Raw genomic sequence first — 22,172 nt, 5'->3', positions numbered from 1 at the left:
AAATTTCCAACTTAAACTGTCATAAATCTTGAATGCTTTAGAGCACAGACTTAAGTTTGGTCTTTTTTAAAGAAGACACTCGGCAGACTATTGCTGAAAAAAAGTTAAATAAGTGAACGTGAAAAAAGTTATAGAATTTTACGTTTTACGGAAATGCACAATTATAATACATTAGTTTGATAAATTGAAATCACCTATTTTTGTCCCAAATAAAAATATTTGTGTGTGTGTGTGTGTGTGTGTGTGTGTGTGTGTGTGTGTGTGTGTGTGTGTGTGTGTGTGTACTTGTATTTATTACTTTGTTGGGCCCGGTGACCTGGAGCACACCAACAGTATGGGGTCCAACAGCCTTGTGGGGCCCAAAATAGTGGGCCCCACACCGTTTTTCATTTAAACTGCCTCAGTAGCCTGTCCTGATATGCCTCATGCTTTTTTTTCACTTACCCCACAAAGTGACAAAGTATGGTTACGTGTGTTACACACTTTTTGCTCTCTATCGCCCCCATATCTGAGAGTGGGGTATTGCAGCAGATACACACTACCGGAAGTGTGTGTCGTTTTAGCTCACGGAAGGGAGGAGCTGATTAGTTTTAGTCATAAACAGTGTTAATTCCTTTTGTAAAATCTATAATTCAACATGTTTGGACTCTGTACCAACTGAAGAAACTCAACAGGTAACTTATGTTTATATTATTTGACTGTGCATTTGATTTAGTTCAATTCCTACCCATATCGACAGAATGATGCTTAATGAAATACCATTTTAATCACACGGCTAATTGCTAATAGCCCACGGAAAGGGAGGGGCCATTTAAATGGGCTGTTTTACGGCATTTCAACCGGAAGTTCCACGCGGGTTAACACTGTACAAACGGAAGAACGTCTTCGTGTGAGCAACAGGTGGGTTTATATTGTATATATATATATATTTATTATATACTTTTTGACTGTACATTTGATTTAGTTTCGTGTCAGTTCCTACCCAGTATGATGTTTAATGAAGTGACGTTACTTTTTTAATTAGATCGCTGGTGGCTAATAGCCCGTGGAAAGAGGGACACATCACATTTACTGCATTTTCACAAGGTTTAACGCTGTCCAACCGAAGTAACGTAATGTCTTCATGTGAATAACTGGTAGGTTTATAGTATTTGACTTCGTAACATGAGGTAGTTCGTTTCTCCATTTCGTTACGCATCAAATTGATGGTTAATAATGTGCTATTTTATTCAGATCGCTAGCTGCTAATCTGCTAATCGTTAGCTGATAATGGTGATGACAGAATAAGAAAGAAGCATTTTTTTTTTAATTGCAGTTGATAATTTGACTACGTTTTCTTGGTAAAATTTATTTAGTTAACATTAAGCGTCATTGGTTAACATTTGTTAAGTAAGTTAACATGAACTAATATTAAATCAAAAGTTGTGCTTGTTAACATTATGTTCTGTGAATTACCATGACCTAATGAACGACTATACTTTAATTAACATTAACAAAGATTAACAAATGCTGTAATATATGTATTGTTCCTTGTTTGTACATTAATGCCAGTGACAACTCCACTTAGATCTTAAACCAATGAATATTACTTGAAATTGCTTGAGTTTTTTTCTCTTATGCTAAATTAATGCTGTTTTTTCACTGTGGGTGTGTCTGTGTATTTTTACTTTTTTAACATAGCCATAATGTCCAGAAGATGTAAGAGGATACGGCCTGCAGACGAAGCAAGGTCTTATATTTTGTCTTCAAGTGACAAGCCAGAGTTTGTGGAACGATTTATTGATAGAAACAAAGGTATATTACATGTGCATTTATCAGTACATGTCATTAGCATGCACTTACATAATTATGTATGATTTGTATTTGGGGAAATGGTTTAGTTTTTAGTTTAGTATAGTTTTTAATTTATTTTTCAAAAGATTTATGAAAGTGGCCACATTGTGTTATTACTCTGAATTCCTAGCTTTAACTCCTTGATTATAAAGGCAGTAAGCTTTAGCATTACTTTAGTATGGTTATATTACATGAAATTGACAATCTGTGGGTTATTTTTATGTAAAGTGTTAAGACAACAACTTTTTCTTCCAATTAAATGTATTTCTAATGATATATTCTTATAGGTAGAGGAGTGTTTTCTACCCAGCCTGTTGAACCGGGAGCTTTTGTCTTAGAATATAGGGGGGAACTCATCACAGCAGAGGAATGCCAGGCCAGAAACTACACAGAGTTACAGAGCACATTTCTGTTTGATTTTGAATGGCAGCAACGTCACTGGTGGTGAGTATGTCAAGATACATGTTTTGAAAGATCTGTGAAATTCTAACAAAGACATGCAACACTCTTTTGAATGAGCAAAAGCAGGACTAATCTGGACATCAGCAGTTAACTCTGATGATACGTCTTGAAGTCCCCCTGTACTGCCTGTTTTTCTGCCTGTTCTGTGGTACTCTGCAGTCTTAACTTAAAATACTCAGCAATGGTATTGACTGAATTTGAACATGGTTTGTCTCAAAGCATATAGAACAATACACTGACATATTATCAACAATAAAATCTTTCACTACGGGGGATGAGAAGCACTTTTTGGGACTTTCTGCTTTTTATGTCATACAGTTATATTTGTTGTGTAATTTAAATGACTCTTACATGTATGTATGTGCAAATGTGTAACATTTGTGCACATAATATTGTAGTTCAATGTTTAAAGGGTTTTCTTTAAACGATCTTTCAAAGTTTTTTTTTTTTTTTTTTTATATACCTTTTTAGTATTGATGCATCCAAAGAAGATGGATCCCTTGGAAGACTGTGTAATGACAATCACAAATCTCCCAACTGCTCTATGAAAAAAATCATAGTAAATAACAGGCCACATTTATGTCTATTTGCCGTGAAAAGAATTGAAATAGGAAGTGAAATTGAATATAACTATGGTGATGCACAATGGCCATGGCGTAACAAGGTGAGTTAGATTAGTCATGTTATTTTATTATTTAATTTAAAAAAAAATGTAAAAATGTGTTGAGTAGCACAGCTACTTTATATATATATATCAATCTTTTTGTCTGATTTCCAGGGTCCAAAGAAGCAGGCTTCTGCTCTAGAGACCGACACGTCCCTGACAGATCACCCATCCCATGATGACCCAAAAATGCATGATGAAATCACACAGGTAAAGGAGTAATGCAGACAGGTTTCTCACTGGTTAAGCGTCTCACACACACGTTTCTAGTCTGGGCCTTATGGGGCCCTCCCTCAAACTAATGAATTTACAGTTAAGTTCTCACACACACACATTTCTAGTCTGGGCTTTATGGGGCCCTCACGTATGGATCTCAGTCTAAGTGATTTTATATCACTGAAACAGCACCTGTCATTATTTAAACTGAACTTATTGCAGGTGTAATTCAACACTTTACAAGCTGCTACATGTTCAGATTGAGTATTTTATATATATTCCTCTGGATCATCTTATATGTTCCTGTGACACTTGCTGTTACCTCTAGGAAAGCTCTGTGTATGTTTAAATTTCAACTATATGCTAGTTGAGAGACTGTTTTTACATGAGAGGTCTTGTGTCACTTGTAAATGCCTGAATACAGTACATATGTAAGTTCTTCACAGGTTCTTGTTCTGTTTTAGTCTGATTTCCAGGGTCCAAAGAAGCAGGCTTCTGCTCTAGAGACCGACACGTCCCTGACAGATCACCCATCCCATGATGACCCAAAAATGCATGATGAAATCACACAGGTAAAGGAGTAATGCAGACAGGTTTCTCACTGGTTAAGCGTCACACACACACGTTTCTAGTCTGGGCCTTATGGGGCCCTCCCTCAAACTAATGAATTTACAGTTAAGTTCTCACACACACACATTTCTAGTCTGGGCTTTATGGGGCCCTCACGTATGGATCTCAGTCTAAGTGATTTTATATCACTGAAACAGCACCTGTCATTATTTAAACTGAACTTATTGCAGGTGTAATTCAACACTTTACAAGCTGCTACATGTTCAGATTGAGTATTTTAAATATATTCCTCTGGATCATCTTATATGTTCCTGTGACACTTGCTGTTACCTCTAGGAAAGCTCTGTGTATGTTTAAATTTCAACTATATGCTAGTTGAGAGACTGTTTTTACATGAGAGGTCTTGTGTCACTTATAAATGCCTGAATACAGTACATATGTAAGTTCTTCACAGGTTCTTGTTCTGTTTTAGTCTGATTTCCAGGGTCCAAAGAAGCAGGCTTCTGCTCTAGAGACCGACACGTCCCTGACAGATCACCCATCCCATGATGACCCAAAAATGCATGATGAAATCACACAGGTAAAGGAGTAATGCAGACAGGTTTCTCACTGGTTAAGCGTCTCACACACACGTTTCTAGTCTGGGCCTTATGGGGCCCTCCCTCAAACTAATGAATTTACAGTTAAGTTCTCACACACACACATTTCTAGTCTGGGCTTTATGGGGCCCTCACGTATGGATCTCAGTCTAAGTGATTTTATATCACTGAAACAGCACCTGTCATTATTTAAACTGAACTTATTGCAGGTGTAATTCAACACTTTACAAGCTGCTACATGTTCAGATTGAGTATTTTATATATATTCCTCTGGATCATCTTATATGTTCCTGTGACACTTGCTGTTACCTCTAGGAAAGCTCTGTGTATGTTTAAATTTCAACTATATGCTAGTTGAGAGACTGTTTTTACATGAGAGGTCTTGTGTCACTTGTAAATGCCTGAATACAGTACATATGTAAGTTCTTCACAGGTTCTTGTTCTGTTTTAGTCTGATTTCCAGGGTCCAAAGAAGCAGGCTTCTGCTCTAGAGACCGACACGTCCCTGACAGATCACCCATCCCATGATGACCCAAAAATGCATGATGAAATCACACAGGTAAAGGAGTAATGCAGACAGGTTTCTCACTGGTTAAGCGTCTCACACACACGTTTCTAGTCTGGGCCTTATGGGGCCCTCCCTCAAACTAATGAATTTACAGTTAAGTTCTCACACACACACATTTCTAGTCTGGGCTTTATGGGGCCCTCACGTATGGATCTCAGTCTAAGTGATTTTATATCACTGAAACAGCACCTGTCATTATTTAAACTGAACTTATTGCAGGTGTAATTCAACACTTTACAAGCTGCTACATGTTCAGATTGAGTATTTTATATATATTCCTCTGGATCATCTTATATGTTCCTGTGACACTTGCTGTTACCTCTAGGAAAGCTCTGTGTATGTTTAAATTTCAACTATATGCTAGTTGAGAGACTGTTTTTACATGAGAGGTCTTGTGTCACTTGTAAATGCCTGAATACAGTACATATGTAAGTTCTTCACAGGTTCTTGTTCTGTTTTAGTCTGATTTCCAGGGTCCAAAGAAGCAGGCTTCTGCTCTAGAGACCGACACGTCCCTGACAGATCACCCATCCCATGATGACCCAAAAATGCATGATGAAATCACACAGGTAAAGGAGTAATGCAGACAGGTTTCTCACTGGTTAAGCGTCTCACACACACGTTTCTAGTCTGGGCCTTATGGGGCCCTCCCTCAAACTAATGAATTTACAGTTAAGTTCTCACACACACACATTTCTAGTCTGGGCTTTATGGGGCCCTCACGTATGGATCTCAGTCTAAGTGATTTTATATCACTGAAACAGCACCTGTCATTATTTAAACTGAACTTATTGCAGGTGTAATTCAACACTTTACAAGCTGCTACATGTTCAGATTGAGTATTTTATATATATTCCTCTGGATCATCTTATATGTTCCTGTGACACTTGCTGTTACCTCTAGGAAAGCTCTGTGTATGTTTAAATTTCAACTATATGCTAGTTGAGAGACTGTTTTTACATGAGAGGTCTTGTGTCACTTGTAAATGCCTGAATACAGTACATATGTAAGTTCTTCACAGGTTCTTGTTCTGTTTTAGTCTGATTTCCAGGGTCCAAAGAAGCAGGCTTCTGCTCTAGAGACCGACACGTCCCTGACAGATCACCCATCCCATGATGACCCAAAAATGCATGATGAAATCACACAGGTAAAGGAGTAATGCAGACAGGTTTCTCACTGGTTAAGCGTCTCACACACACGTTTCTAGTCTGGGCCTTATGGGGCCCTCCCTCAAACTAATGAATTTACAGTTAAGTTCTCACACACACACATTTCTAGTCTGGGCTTTATGGGGCCCTCACGTATGGATCTCAGTCTAAGTGATTTTATATCACTGAAACAGCACCTGTCATTATTTAAACTGAACTTATTGCAGGTGTAATTCAACACTTTACAAGCTGCTACATGTTCAGATTGAGTATTTTATATATATTCCTCTGGATCATCTTATATGTTCCTGTGACACTTGCTGTTACCTCTAGGAAAGCTCTGTGTATGTTTAAATTTCAACTATATGCTAGTTGAGAGACTGTTTTTACATGAGAGGTCTTGTGTCACTTGTAAATGCCTGAATACAGTACATATGTAAGTTCTTCACAGGTTCTTGTTCTGTTTTAGTCTGATTTCCAGGGTCCAAAGAAGCAGGCTTCTGCTCTAGAGACCGACACGTCCCTGACAGATCACCCATCCCATGATGACCCAAAAATGCATGATGAAATCACACAGGTAAAGGAGTAATGCAGACAGGTTTCTCACTGGTTAAGCGTCTCACACACACGTTTCTAGTCTGGGCCTTATGGGGCCCTCCCTCAAACTAATGAATTTACAGTTAAGTTCTCACACACACACATTTCTAGTCTGGGCTTTATGGGGCCCTCACGTATGGATCTCAGTCTAAGTGATTTTATATCACTGAAACAGCACCTGTCATTATTTAAACTGAACTTATTGCAGGTGTAATTCAACACTTTACAAGCTGCTACATGTTCAGATTGAGTATTTTAAATATATTCCTCTGGATCATCTTATATGTTCCTGTGACACTTGCTGTTACCTCTAGGAAAGCTCTGTGTATGTTTAAATTTCAACTATATGCTAGTTGAGAGACTGTTTTTACATGAGAGGTCTTGTGTCACTTGTAAATGCCTGAATACAGTACATATGTAAGTTCTTCACAGGTTCTTGTTCTGTTTTAGTCTGATTTCCAGGGTCCAAAGAAGCAGGCTTCTGCTCTAGAGACCGACACGTCCCTGACAGATCACCCATCCCATGATGACCCAAAAATGCATGATGAAATCACACAGGTAAAGGAGTAATGCAGACAGGTTTCTCACTGGTTAAGCGTCTCACACACACGTTTCTAGTCTGGGCCTTATGGGGCCCTCCCTCAAACTAATGAATTTACAGTTAAGTTCTCACACACACACATTTCTAGTCTGGGCTTTATGGGGCCCTCACGTATGGATCTCAGTCTAAGTGATTTTATATCACTGAAACAGCACCTGTCATTATTTAAACTGAACTTATTGCAGGTGTAATTCAACACTTTACAAGCTGCTACATGTTCAGATTGAGTATTTTAAATATATTCCTCTGGATCATCTTATATGTTCCTGTGACACTTGCTGTTACCTCTAGGTAGGGCTGCACAATTAATCGAATTTCTAATTGCAATCACAATTATGGATGCCAAGATTACTGTCTGGCAGCAGATGGCACTAAACATAATTCAGCCATTACCCTAGAGACCTCGTAAACTAAACCGTTTTCTGTTTCTGAAAAGTGTTTAAATGATTTAAATAGATATTAAATAGATACAGATTGTGTATTTGCTATAGTGTTCATCACTGTGCCAAATACTTAAATATTTAGACTTAATAGGCTATTTATTTTCAAACTTTTTTACATTTTAATCTGGACTACAACATGCCCTAGATATTGTCTGAAAGTGTTTGGTTTTTTTGGGGGGTTTTTTCGGTCAAACTTTACATTACGGCTTCATTAGTTAACAAACTGCCAATGAAAAATTGATTCTAAACATTAATTAGTCTTAGGTAATTCCAATTTTAACACTGTTAAAATCAAAAGTTGCAACTGTTTAATGAGCTAACGACTAGGAGATGTAACAAAGATGAATAACTTGTGTAGCAAATGTAGCTATTGCTCATTTTGAATTTGAATGCATTAACTAACTGAGATCTTATTGTAAAATGATACCTATTGGTCTTTATAGTTCTTTTGCATTTTAATCTGTGTACATTTTTTTTTTTTTTTTTTTTTTTTTTTTAACTTTATACATCTTTTGTCTATTGCTTAATTGTATTTAAATGTTCTGTTATTTTTGTTGTAAGAAAATGGTTATTAAACCTGTTATACTGTATTATGACAACACATTTTTGCGAATAAGTTTGTGTCGTGATAATACCATTAGGGCTGGTCAGAATACCTTTTTTTTTTTTTTTTTTTTTTTTTGATTCGCAGCTCAGTAGTAAACGGCACTGAATATTCAAAGCTTCAGCGGGAGGGGGCTGAAGATATTTTTATTAAAGGCATGTGTAACGAGTATAAATATGGTGTGGCCCCTTTAAGAGCTGCACACTCTTGGTTGAACTGTGTCGAACTCGAACACATGTATGTGGGTTATTTCTGTTTTTCTGTTGCTCATTTAAAAGTTATTTTTAATGTGTATTTATTTTAATTCTATTTAGATGTTTACTGAAGGGTTTGGCCTGGTAAATTATTCCGAAAGTGATGAGACTGATGATGAGAAAGACAACCCTACCTCTTTTGTTCGACAAAAGACAAGGAATGAAAACATTCAGGTATGCCTCAGATGCAGTACTTTAAATTCTTGTGTAAAGTTTTTCTAAATAGTTCAAACATTTTTTTCCCTGTGACTGGTTTTAATAGAGTGTAAGCAAAAATGTATAATCGTACATTAAAATGACTCCCTTTTTGCCAGATGGATGGGGTACCTGATTATTCTGACCCTCTGTTTGACTCGAGTGAGAGTATAGTTGATGAAACTGATGAGGAGTCCAGTTCTCAATCAGACAAAGTTGTTCCAAAGCGAAGGACAAAAAGCATTTCGGTATGCAAATGATTTTATTAAATGATTTTGATAGAATGTGAACAACCATACCATGACCAAACTCCCTATTTGCAGATGGATAAAGTACCAGATTGTTCTGTTCCAAGTGATGAAAGCACAGATGAGATTGACACTATGTCGGAAATGGCTCCACAAAGGCCAAAGAGAAGCTGTCACCATCCTGTAAGCCTAATTTTTTTATGCTTTGTTACTTAATGGTTGATGCTACCCAAACTCCAGATTTTGTATGTAACCGACCCGGAAACGGCATTCCTTACGTCACGACTTAACAAGCGAATAAGGTCTCCATAAACGTAAACTTCAAATACCTTTCATAGTCAAACTATACTAACAGTAACTTAAGATTTCTCATCCATTAACATGATGCCAGTCCATTGTTGCTCCAAATAATATTGAAAGGGGTGTGCCACCTTATGCTTTTCTCTATATTTGGCACACTGTCAATGATTTTAGTCTCTTGGTCTAACTTTTAATTAATAGTTCATTTTTAATTTCTAATTTAATTTACTTGTTTAAAAGCTCTCTACATTTTTACCTAGGTTCCTTACAGAATGTATGTCATCCCAACATGCAGTAGGCAGTTCATTGTTTAGTCAGTTTTTCATGCTAAAGTTTATATATACATATATACACATTGAATGGAAATTGATTGCAACCAACAGTTTTAAGACTTGTATGTCGTTCAGGCTGGCTAATGGTAATCTATGCTTGTCCAATTGAAACTAAATGCTCTGTGTTTGTAATAAACAATATATAACATTATAAACCTATTAAGTAGTGCAAACTTCTGGTCAAAATGAGTGATCTGTATTTATTTCTATCATGTTATGAAGGATCACTAATGCACATAAATGATTGATGACCTTCATTTTGGGGGACTAATCCTGTTAACCTTTTCTTTTTCTTTTTTGAAAGATTCAAAGGCATCTTGTAGAATCAGATGACTCATGTGGCGATAGCGAAGATGAGTATATTCCAGATCCCAGGGAGGAAAGTACAGGGGAAAGCAATGACAGTGACTGCAGCTTGAAGTTATCTCTGGAAAATAAACCAAAGTCATCTATTAGTCAAAGCAGAAGCAAGTCATCAAGTAAGAGCAGGTGCAAGTCTTCAGGTCAGAGCCAATTTGAGTCCAGTCAGAGCAGAAGATTTGAAACAAGTCAAGACTCTGTGCAAAGATTTTCCAATAGCAGAGATGAAAGAAGCAGAGAGAAAACAGGGCAAACATATAGTAAGAAGGCGATGAGTGTTTCAGTTCCTCTTGAAGAGCCCTCTGTCTATGTTAATGAAGTTTTAAAAAAAGAAGATGGGTCTAGAAGATACAACAAGAAGCATCACTGCTTGTTTTGTAGCCAAGTTGTTCAGAAAATGTCCAGACACTTGTCACGTAAACACAGCGACGTAGTTGAAGTTGCTAAAGCATTAAGTTTGCCAAAGAACTCGAAAGAAAGGAGACTACAGTTAGATTATATCCGAAACAAAGGAAACTTTGAGCACAACGTTGAAGTTTTGGAGAGCCGCAAAGGCCAACTCATCCCATGGAAGCAACCAAAGAAAAAAACTGAAGGACAAGAATTTACGCACTGTGTTTACTGCTACGGACTGTTCCGAAAAAAAGTGATGTGGAGACATTTTAAGGTTTGCAATTTTAAGCCTCAGGGCAAAAACTCTAAACGAGGAAAATCCAGAGTTCAAGCGTTGTGTGCTTTTGCAGAACCTGCTCCAGCTGGTTTTAGTGACGCATACTGGAAGTTCCTGAGCGAAATGAACCAGGACGAAGTTGCAGTTGCAGTTAAGGAAGACCGCTGCATTCTTGAGTATGGTCTCAGATTATTCAGTAAGAATGAGCACGTAACTAGCCAACATCAATATATCAGACAGAAACTCAGAGAGCTTGCCAGGCTGGTACTTGAAGCAAAAAAGGTGACGCATGTGAAGTCAATAAAAGAACTCATAAAACCTGAAAAGTACAGTCAGGTTGTCAGAGCTACAAGATGCCTTGCTGGTTTTAGTGACACAACTGGCAAATATAAACGTCCATCTCTTGCTCGCAAAGTTGGGCATGGCTTGCATGCTTTAGCTATGTTTATCAAGTCTGAAGGACTGATGAGGAAAGATCAACAGACTGCCAAAGATGCTGAGGAATTTGCACTGTTATATCAAGAAAGTTGGAAATTTGACATTGCGAGTCAAGCACTTACTCAGCTTAATCAGACCAAGTGGAATTCTCCTCAGGTTCTGCCGTTCACACAGGACGTCCAAAAACTTCATTGCTATTTGTCTGACAAACAGCAAGAACTACTTGATGCTCTTCAAAAAGAGCCTTCTCCATTAAACTGGAAAGACCTAGCTAAAGTGACCCTGGCAAATGTTATCCTCTTCAACCGCCGTAGATCAGGAGAGGTATCCCGAATGCCCTTGTCTGTGTACTTGTCAAAGGATACATCAGAAACTCATGAAGATGTTAACCTAGCCCTTACAGCACTCGAGCAGAAGCTTTGCAAACATTTTGTCCGGGTTGCCATAGTAGGAAAGAGAGGAAGGAAAGTCCCTGTTCTCCTTACTCCAGTAATGAGGGAATCACTTGATGCTTTGACCGAGAAGCGAGAAGAATGTGGAGTTCTGAAAGAAAATGGCTTCTTGTTTGCATTGCCACACTCTGTCCATTACTTGAGGGGTTCTGATTGCATTAGGCAGTTTGTGAACGAATGTGATGACATCAAACATCCCGAAGCGCTAACTTCAACAAAACTAAGGAAACACATTGCTACTCTGTCAACCGTTCTAAATCTGAAAACAACAGAACTCGACCAGTTAGCAGATTTCCTTGGCCACAACATTGCAGTCCACAGAAAGCACTACCGTCTTCCAGAAGGCACCCTCCAGCTGGCTAAAATTAGCAAAGTACTTTTAGCTCTGGAAAAGGGACGGCTAGGAGAGTACAAGGGGAAGAATCTGGATGAAATTCAGCTTGATGTGACTGGTATTAAGCCTTTTTTTTTTTTTTTTTTTTTCCATCTGTAAATCATTCTCTTTTAGAGATGTAGCATTTAAATAGAGTAGTAAAATTGAATTGAGTTGTGGTTAGTAGAATGGAATTAAATAGGACAGAATAACATACTCATGGGGAGAGCAGGTTTTATAGTTATAATAGACCATAACTGGACCGTTTTAGACAGTCCGTTCAGTTCTTTATCAAGTATTTTTGCCTACTCTTGTTGGGTTGATCCCAGTTTCAGCTTTCCAACTCATTCATATTCTATTACTATTCTATTCATATTCTATTCTGTTATTATTTCAGAGGCTGTTGACGTGGACATGGATGAGTGCTCTCAAGAAGAAGGTGTGTCTGTATGATTTTTTTTTTTTATTATTTATTTAATGTTTATGAATGACCTTATTTAAATTAACTGATTAAAATTAGATTCAACTTTGTCACTGTGCAGAGTACAAGTACAGAGCCAATGAAATTTGGTCCAAATTGGCCAATCTTAATTGGCCAAATTGGCCGTTCTTATGGAGATGACATGACTACTTCGAGCTGTTTACAAAACTCTGCTGCTTTTTATTAGTTTATGTAAATACGCCATTTTCTATATAAAAAATACTAGTGCTGTTAATCAAATAAAAAAAAAGTAATCACACTTTTTTCTGAAATTGAGATTAATCCCACCTAACATTGTTTTTAAACATTATTTTTATATCAATATTCAAAAATGCACAAATAACTTAGTATATTTTTAATATTTGTTTAATGCTGTCTTTTATTGATACCAATACTACTGATGTCTTTACCCCCCCCCTTTTAATATTTTACAATTGACTATAGCCATTTAACTATACAGTATAATTGAGAACTATCATTTTTAACATTTATTAGACTTTAAAAAATAACCCATTATAATAAATTACATATTTAGCTACCTGAGCCCTTAAAGGTGCTCTAAGCGATGTCACATGTTTTTAGGCCAAAACATTTTTTGTCACATACAGCAAACATCTCCTCATTATCCGCTAGCTGCCTGTCCCCTGAACACACGTTAAAAAAATGTGGTCTCTGTAGTCGCCACAAGCTCCAAAAATGGCAACAAAAACAAACTGGTGCAGCCTGGACCACGAAACATAATAAACGCGCTCCAGCCAATAACCGATCAGAATGATTTTAAATGCGCCTTCATGACTGTTTCAGGAAGCACGGATGGGAGGGGAGGAGGAGGAGGAGGGAGGGTCTAGCTAGCCTCTGTTTTGTTTGACAACACTAAGAACGTCAACAGGAAGTTACTCCACCCAGGATCGCTTAGAGAACCTTTAAGCAGAAATATACAGAAATTGAATAAAGTTATCAAACACTAAATTCTAAATTAAATACAGCTCAATCCTTAAAGCTACAAAGGTTAAGTTAAACAAAGTTAATGATTTCCTCTTGGTAAATGGTTTCTTCTTCTTTTCCGATGAAGTTTAACAGTGGTTAAAATGCAGTGGTTAAAATTAAAACGACTATAATGCTGTGTACCAAACTGAAAGTGTCACAGGCACGCCAGGCTCTACCTTCACACAGACACAGCTCACGTCATCACCGGCGTTTTAATCACGCACACCTGCAGCCCATCACCACCCTCATCAGCAGCAGCACAAAAGACTCACGCACTCACTCAGTCACTGTCCAGTCTCGTTTGCACATGGTCTTACCTGCTTGCTTACCTCAAGGACTCCACTGAAGATACTTACCCTCGTTTCCTCATTGTCTCCTCTTCCTTCGTGAGTTCATCTATTTCTGCTCCAGCTCAAAGTCTGTCATCCATCTGCCATTACTGCAACACAAAGACAAGTATCAGTTCTACATCCATATCTGCCATCGTATTTACCTGCTATCACTTACCTGCACTCTGTCACTCAACTGGTTGTTCAATAAACATTATTACCTGCTTTCCTGTGTCGCTGTCCCCTTCTGTGTTGTAACGGAAGACCGGCCCAACACCGCTGAACACCAGTATGAGTACCGCGGATCCATTCCAAGAGGTCATAGACGCATTGCGCCGAGCACTCACAGCCACTCCACCCGCATCTTCACCAGCAAGCACTTCCGCATCCACCGCCGCCTCTTCCTCACCACCTGCCGTCGCTAGTCCCCATGGCCAAACCGGCACCCTTCTCTGGTTCGGAGGAGGATTGCAATGGATTCCTCCTGCAATGTTCGCTGGTCCTGGAGATGCAACTGCACCTGTATTCCAACGACAATGCTAAGGTAGCTTTTATAATCTCTCAACTAGCAAGGCGCTTCGCTGGGCTGAACCGCTCTGGTCCCAGAAAAATTCCATTACCCAGTCTCATTGCTCACTTCAAAGTCGTCTTTGGAAGACCCGCGTGGGATTCATCCATCGGTGAGCAGTTATACCAATTGAAACGAGGTTCAATGACTGTTAACGACTATGCTCTCCAATTCAGAACCCTTGCTGCAGCTAGCAGATGGAACGAGCAGGCCCTTATCACCACATATTGTCAAGGGCTGCATACGAGGATTCCATCGGGCTTGAACACTTCATTCAACTATCCATCAGATTTGCCACTCGAATGCAGTCTTGTCTCAGAGCACCAGGGCCAGCCGCTTTTCCATCTTCACTCCGCCGACCAGAATCCGTCAGCTCCCCAGAACCAGCCAATGAACCCATACAAATTGAAAACACTCGTCTGTCTGCGGCAGAGACGGTTGACCCAGAACTTATGTTTATATTGTGGATTATCTGGGCATTACATCTCTGAATGCCCCACTCGCCCAGTTCATCCCATGGTGAGTGTGATTATTCCCTCTATTAATAAGATGAAACCACTCACCACTATTGTAAAACCTTACTGCTGCCGGTTTGTCTCTTCCAGTCAGTGCCCTCCTCGATTCTGGGTCAGCTGGTAATTTCTTATCCGGCGCCCTCTGCCGACAGCTCGATCTCAAGACAACAGCCACGCCGTCGACTTACCAGATCCACTTGGTAACTGGAAGGCTCGTCAGCCGAAGTCAAGTGCGCTTCAGCGCAGGCCCGATCCAACTTCAAGTCGGCATCCTCCACGTTGAGCAACCCCATCTGCTGGTTCTGGAGGAATCCACCGATCTTCAGGGCGCCCGTGGTTGGAGCAGCATAACCCAGTCATTTCATGGAATACTGGGGAAATCCTGAAGTGGGGTGACAACTGCTTCCTGGACTGCTTTCCTGAGTTTCCTGTTCCAAGCTCTCCTTGTTTTGAAGAATTACCAGTCTGTGCTACGTCTTTAAGAAAGCCCCCTAGACAACCGTTCAGTGGACATTCCCCAGTGTTACTCCCACTTCAGTGATGTCTTCTGCCCAAGAAAGCCTCCACACCGGCCATGGGACTGCGCTATTGATCTGCTTCTGGGTGAGCCAGTGCTCCAAGGGAAGATCTATTCCCTATTCCCCTAGTAATGTCACAGACTAGCCAGGCTCTACCTTCACACAGACACAGCTCACGTCATCACCGCCGTTTTAATCACGCACACCTGCAGCCCATCACCACCCTCATCAGCAGCAGCACAAAAGACTCACGCACTCACTCAGTCACTGTCCAGTCTCGTTTGCACATGGTCTTACCTGCTTGCTTACCTTAAGGACTCCACTGAAGATACTTACCTGTGTGTTCCCTCGTTTCCTCATTGTCTCCTCTTCCTTCGTGAGTTCATCTGAGTCTGCTCCAGCTCAAAGTCTGTCATCCGTCTGCCATTACTGCAACACAAAGACAAGTATCAGTTCTACATCCATATCTGCCATCGTATTTACCTGCTATCACTTACCTGCACTCTGTCAACTGGTTGTTCAGTAAACATCATTACCTGCATTCCTGTGTCGCTGTCCCCTTCTGTGTTGTAACGGAAAGACTCGTACCAAAAAATTGCTGATCTGTATAACACCCCATAGGTGCATCTCAAAAAATTAGAAAAGCAAACATTCTTATATTCTAGATTCATTGCAGACAAACTGAAATATTTCAAGAGTTTTTGTTGTAATTCCGATGGTTACAACTTGTAGCTTAGGAAAATTAAATCAGTATCTTAAAAAATAGAATATTTTCTCAAAGATCAATTAAAAAAACAATATCCAAAGGTTTAATTATGTACTCAATACTTGGTAGGGGCTCCTTTTGGAAAAAAAATCCTGCAATGCAGCGTGGCATGGAGGCGATTAGTCTGTGGCACTGCTGAGGTATTATTAAAGCCCAGGTTGCTTTGATAGCGACCTTTAGCTTGTCTGTATTGTTGGGTCGGATGCTACTTATCTTCCTCTTGACAATATCCCATAGATTCTCTATGGGGTTCAGGTCCAGCGAATTGGCTGACCAGTCAAGCACAGTAATATTATGGTCAGCAAACCACTTAAAAGTAGTTCTGGCACTGTGGGTAGGTGCTAAGACCTGCTGCAAAATGAAATCCGCATCTCCAAAAGCTTGTCAGCAGAAGGAAGCATAAAGTACTCTAAAATCTCCTGGTAGATGGCTGCATTGATTTTGTACTTGATAAAACACAGTGGACCAACACAGATGACATTGCACCCCAAATCATTACTGACTGTGGAAACTTCACACTGGACTTCAAGCAACTTTGATTCTGTGCCTCTCCACTCTTCCTCCAGACTCTGGGACCATAATTTCCAAATAAAATTCAAAACTTGCTTTCATCTGAAAAGAGGACTTTGGACCAATGAGCAACAATCCAGTTCTTTTTCTCCTTAGCCCAGGTGAGATGCTTCTTGCTTTGTTTCTGATTCAGAAGTGACTTGGTTCTAGGAATGTGACAGTTGTAATGTGACAGTTGAAGATGTCTGTGTGCTGTGGCTCTTGATGCACCGATTCCGGCTTCGGTCCACTCCTTGTGAAGCTCTCCCAAGTTCTTGAATCTGCTTTTCCTGATAATCTTCCCAAGGCTGCAGTCATCCCTGTTGCTTATGCACCTTTTCCTACCATGCTTTTTCCTTCCAGTCAACTTCCTATGTGTATATTTCGATACAGCTCTCTGTGAACAGCTAGCTCTTTCAGCGATGACCTTCTGTGGTTTACCCTCCTTGTGTAGGTTGTTGATGTTCATCTTCTGGACGACTGTCATATCAGTAGTCTTCCCCATAATTGAGGTTGCATGTTCTAAACTAGTTTAGGAGGTACCCAATATTTATACTCAAAACTAATCAAGCTCAGTGGAATATTTTCATTTTTTGAGATGCTCTTTTTTTTTTTTTTTTTTGGTTTTTTTTTTTTTCATTTTCCCAAGCTGTAAGTTGTAGTGCTGCAACAACGTGTCGACGTAATCAATTACGTCGACTACGAAAATACATCGACGTGCGTGAAATGCGTCAACGCGTCACATTGTTTACATTCATCTTGCGTAATGGCGGCTTCTGCTCCTGGGAATGGAGAAAGTTCTATTCTATCACAAAAACCTAGACCACGATTATCAAAAGTATGGGAATACTTTAAACAGAGGCCAAATAAAATGGTCCTTTGTTCCCTTTGCAAAAACGAGATGGCGTACCGCGGCAGCACAACTGCGATGCACGAGCACTAGGGGTGTGACATGAGATTAAAATGTGACTAGATTAAAATGTGACGAGATTTCTTGTCGAGGTGAAAAGTAGTCTTGTGATATTGTCATGACAGAGTGTTAGGATGATTAGGAAAGAATATGCCACCGCAACGTTTACATTATGCCTCCACTGTCGTTTTGCTTTGTATTTAAATAAAAAAACATTTAATTCAGCTGGATAACGGTCGCCGCCGCTCCATATTTACAGAGTTACATGCCATCGTGAATGTGAAAGTAGACGCGTGGGCGCATTCAAACGAGATTTCTGATGAATATATCTCTCAATATGAAAGCTATTTTAGGATGGGCAGTGTAGTTGTAACAATCTCTTAGCTCTGTATCAAAGAAAAAAATTGGTCTTAATTGCACTTTGAATATTGAGAGAGTGTGATTATGGTTGCACTTATTGTAAAGTGTTACCATAAAAATGAATAACAGATTTCTCTTAATCTTATTAAGCACAAACAGTAAGGTTTCATTTGTTAGCATTAGTTAATGCACTGTGAACTATCATTAACTAACAATGACTATTTTTATTAACTAGCATAAACAAAGATTAATAAATACTGTAGCAAATATATTGCTCATTGTTAGTTGATGTTGGTTAATACATTAATGTTAATAAATGAGACCTTATTGTAAAGTGTTACCATTTTTATTCTGTTTTTTATTTCTACGATCAGTTTGTGGAAAGGAGTTCAATTAGGAGGTCAAAAGTTGTAGAAGCTCATAAATCACATGAGAAGTCAGTCAGTTGAAAAAAAAAAATTAATAAAAGTTGAAATATTATATTAGAAGTTGTACTTATAATTTTTTGTAAAGTTATCCAAAGGATTCAGTAGCTAATCCCCGTATCCGCTTACATATATTTATATATAATCTATTTTTAATCTCTATAATAAAATGTATAATTTAGATTTTGATATATATATATTGATATATATATTATATATATCTTCCAAGGGGTTTTTTCCCTCCTAGGACTTTTTTCCCAGTGTTAGCACGCTGGGTTTTTCTCCTAGGGGTTTTTTTCCACCCCTGGGAGTCAGCCGACATTGGCTTAATGTAGCACCATCTTGTATATGTTACATATTACCACGCTTGTTTGTACAGCTTATTTTTAACCACTTCCCTTTTTTCTGTGCTTCTAATATGTAAAGCTGCTTTGAAACAATTACCAATTGTAAAAGCGCTATATAAATAAATTTGACTTGACTTGACTTGACTAATCAAAAAAAAGAACACTAAATTAATAAAAAATATTTAATAAAAATAATCGTTAGATTAGTCAACAGAAAAAATAATCGTTAGTTGCAGCTCTAGTAAGCTGTAACCATCAGAATTAAAACAAAAAAACTCTTGAAATATTTCAGTTACTGTGCAATGAATCTAAAATATAAGAAAGTTTGCTTGTTTTAATTAAATAACAAAAATAAAGAACTTTTTTTTCATGTGTTTTCCATATGTTCCTTTTAATATAAGCCTTTACTTTAAACATAGACTGTGAATCATAGACCCCCCCCCCCCCACACACACAAAAAACCCAAAACAAAACGAACAAAAAAAACAGATGACACATCTCCACTTCATTCCACTATAGAAAAGGTAAAACTAAAACATTGTTGATGACAACACCCAGTATTGGCTGCTGTCATCTTGACCGGTTACGTCATTTGCCTTTGTCTGCACAGTAGTGATTTGGAGCCTGAGTCTGTACAGTAGTGAGCATTGGAGTGACACCGGATGCGAGCGACGCAACATGTCAAAAGACAATAGATCCCATTATAATCCGTGATATTGTCTACACTGGATGCGGCACGGAGCGATTCCCCATTCTATTTGTGACGTAGTCCAATGGTCATCGTGTCACGTTCAGTGTAGACAGCTTTTAGCTGTTGCGGCGCAACGCGATAAATCACGTCTGGTGTAGACACGGTGTGAGCCTTATCTGTGCTATCAAAGTCCTGTCCAAACTACTACAGACCAAATAGAAAGTTCAGTCATGATGCTTCACCCCATTTTTATAACATCATATGGCTAAATAAACTTAAAAAAAAAAAAAAAAACTCGAACATTTGAGCATTGACTTTTAAAGTTTCTGTATGATAGGTCATAATCTTGTCAGTGTTGCTTGCAGTTAATTTAGATTTTGATTTGTCTTTTTAAATAGATTGATTTTTCTTTTTAAATACTTTTTTTTTTTTTTTCTTGCACTCAGATGAATTTATTCCGGAAGCTGTAGACAGCGTGAAGTCCATTGAGGAACCAACTTCAACAGTATATTTGCAACCAAAAGCAAAGACGGCCAAAAAGAGAGGTGAGCTTAAAGTAAAGCAGATTGATGGTTCAGCTGATCTTTAATCCTTTGGGGTCTGAGGGTGTTTTTGGGCCCTGGAAAAGTTGACATATTAGAATTCTACTGACTATAAGTAACTACATAAGTAACTCAACTAAACCTAACCCTACCAGTCTACTAACACTCAGAGTTATGAGATCGACTATTCACTTTATTTTGATGGTTATTCATACCCTTAGTGAATATGACCAAAGAAGGCTGTGAAAATAAATCTGCATCGTTAATACTTTTGATCTTTTATTTAAAAAATCTACAAAAATCCCAACTTTCATTGGAGAATAATAATTTTAAATGGGGGGGAAATCTCATTATGAGAGAAATGTTTTTCTCTAATACACATTGCTCACAATTAATCATACCCTTTTATTCAATACTTTTTGCAACTTCCTTTTTCCCAAGATAACAGCTCGGAGTCATCTTCTATAATGCCTGATGAGTTTGGAGAACACCTGACCAGAGATCAGAGATCATTCCTCCATGCAGAATCTCTCCAGATCCTTCAGATTCCAGCTCCATGTTGGTGCTTCTTCTCTTCCCTTCACTCCACTCATTTTCTTTAGGGTTCAGGTCAGGGGACTGGGACGACCTTGGCAGAAGCTTCATTTTGTGCTCAGTGACACATTTTTGTGTTGGTTTTGATGTTTGATTTGGATCATTGTCCTGATGAGTCAGGTTTTGATTTTCATCTGTTGTTATTTGATAGAATCCATGATGCCATGTATCTGAACAAGATGTTCCGGACCTCCAGCAGAAAAATAAGCCCACAACATTAAAGATCCAGTAGTATATTTCATTGTACACATGGGCTATTTTTTTACCCCTGTGTGCACGAAACCAATTTTAAGTGTTTGTGTGTGTGTTTGTTTTTTGTATATATGTGTATAATATATAATTTTAATCAAAACCAGTAGTGTTTCAGATGGGTTTTTTTTTTTTTTTTTTTTTCAAATTAAGTTCATAAACATAACTTTTTTTTTTTTTTTTTTAATGTATACTTAGGCAAACAAACTGCAGCCAGAAGATGCTGGTCCGCCGATGAATGTGCTGCAGTGGAAAAGCACCTCAAGAAGTTCATTACGAGGAACCAAGTCCCTGGAAAAATGGACTGTGAGCATTGCATTGAGGCAGAACCAGAAGTTTTAGGAACCCGAGACTGGAAGGCAGTCAAGTATTTCATAAAAAACCGCATTACTGCTTTACGAAGAAAAGTAGAGTAAAATAGTGTCCACTAGTGTTCAGCTTGGGACATGAGTTCAAAGTGTTTTCAGGTAAAGGTCACACTCTAAAAAATGCTGGGTTAAAAACAACCCAAGTTGGGTTGAAAATGGACAAACTGGGTAGTTTTATTTAAACCAAAAATTGTTTAAAAATTACTATATTTCTTGCTTAAAATGAACCCATAATATGTTGGAAATTAATATTTATTCAAGTTTAATAAACAAACATTTGAATAATACTTAAACAATAAACATTTATTAAATTGCTTATTAATAAATGCTCCTCTTTTATTATTGTTGCCTCTAGTAATTATGTGTCTGATTTTTAATTTAATTTGGGTTCATTTTAAGCCAGCCGTACAGTAACTTTTAAACAATATTTGGTTTAAATAAAACTACCCAGCACGTTGGGCAAACATTTAACCCAACCACTGGGTTTGTCCATTTTCAACCCAACTTGGGTTGTTTTTAACCCAGCATTTTTTAGAGTGAAGTCTTTTTTTCCATTGTTTTTATTTTATTATTCTCTTAAAGCATTCGTTCACCCCCCAAAAAAAGTTTATTTTTTAAATAAACTGTTATTCTAAACCCATAAGAAATGTTGAGTCTTCATTTTGAAGGAGCTAATGTTGAAGGCCCCATTAAATAAGACAAAGGTTACTGGTTAGGAACACAAAACTGCATTAGAAATGGATAAAAAATAACCAGGGAGAAACCAGATCTTTCCACCAACACTTCATTAGAGAAGTCCATTTCATGATCAATACAATGCAGACAAAGTTCAGTTGGTGTCTTGTAGGCTGAAGTAATTCAGACCAAAATTTGAGGACTCATTGGTTTTATAGGAGACTAGGATTTGAGATATGTTGAGCCGGAGGTCATTTTTCTAAATGTCATTTTACTGCTATGTTTTCTGCCTCATTATATTTTGCTCAGATCCAACCAATCATAGGAGTGACTAAGCTAATGGGTTTATGAGCTGATTAATTTAAAGGATA

At 38.2% G+C, this 22,172-nt stretch overlaps 1 protein-coding gene across 5 annotated transcripts; it reads left to right on the top strand.

Moving 5' to 3' along the window:
• The first annotated feature begins 233 nt into the window (after positions 1 to 233).
• On the top strand, positions 234 to 21,283 carry LOC125266901. Of its 5 annotated transcripts, none has more exons than XR_007184579.1 (14): positions 234 to 900; positions 1,025 to 1,136; positions 1,681 to 1,794; positions 2,121 to 2,277; positions 2,767 to 2,959; positions 3,074 to 3,169; positions 8,620 to 8,733; positions 8,874 to 9,002; positions 9,078 to 9,185; positions 9,939 to 12,006; positions 12,325 to 12,366; positions 16,658 to 16,762; positions 19,820 to 19,918; positions 20,957 to 21,065. XR_007184579.1 is itself a non-coding variant. In XM_048188019.1 (14 exons), exons 4-14 carry the CDS (start codon positions 1,686 to 1,688, stop codon positions 21,172 to 21,174), a joined length of 3,333 nt encoding a protein of 1,110 aa, XP_048043976.1. In that variant the 5' UTR covers positions 234 to 674; positions 790 to 900; positions 1,025 to 1,136; positions 1,681 to 1,685; the 3' UTR covers positions 21,175 to 21,283. The 5 variants fall into 5 exon arrangements, 4 of the variants coding, with proteins under 4 accessions (XP_048043976.1, XP_048043978.1, XP_048043979.1 ...); XM_048188019.1 differs by lacking the exon at positions 16,658 to 16,762 and having other exon boundaries at positions 234 to 674; positions 790 to 900; positions 20,957 to 21,283; XM_048188021.1 differs by lacking the exon at positions 16,658 to 16,762 and having other exon boundaries at positions 1,648 to 1,794; positions 20,957 to 21,283.
• The last annotated feature ends 889 nt before the right edge of the window (positions 21,284 to 22,172 follow it).

The sequence above is a fragment of the Megalobrama amblycephala genome, linkage group LG4 (assembly GCF_018812025.1).
Source record: "Megalobrama amblycephala isolate DHTTF-2021 linkage group LG4, ASM1881202v1, whole genome shotgun sequence".
NCBI lineage: Eukaryota > Metazoa > Chordata > Actinopteri > Cypriniformes > Xenocyprididae > Megalobrama > Megalobrama amblycephala.
This window is presented reverse-complemented; position numbering and strand designations above follow the sequence as displayed.

Coding starts and splice junctions, on each gene's coding strand:
- LOC125266901 (XM_048188019.1), top strand. CDS start 1,686: ATGTCCAGAAGATGTAAGAGGATACGGCCTGCAGACGAAGCAAGGTCT. Junction 12,007..12,324: donor AATTCAGCTTGATGTGACTG/GTATTAAGCCTT, acceptor TTATTATTTCAG/AGGCTGTTGACGTGGACATG. Junction 19,919..20,956: donor AAAGACGGCCAAAAAGAGAG/GTGAGCTTAAAG, acceptor ATGTATACTTAG/GCAAACAAACTGCAGCCAGA.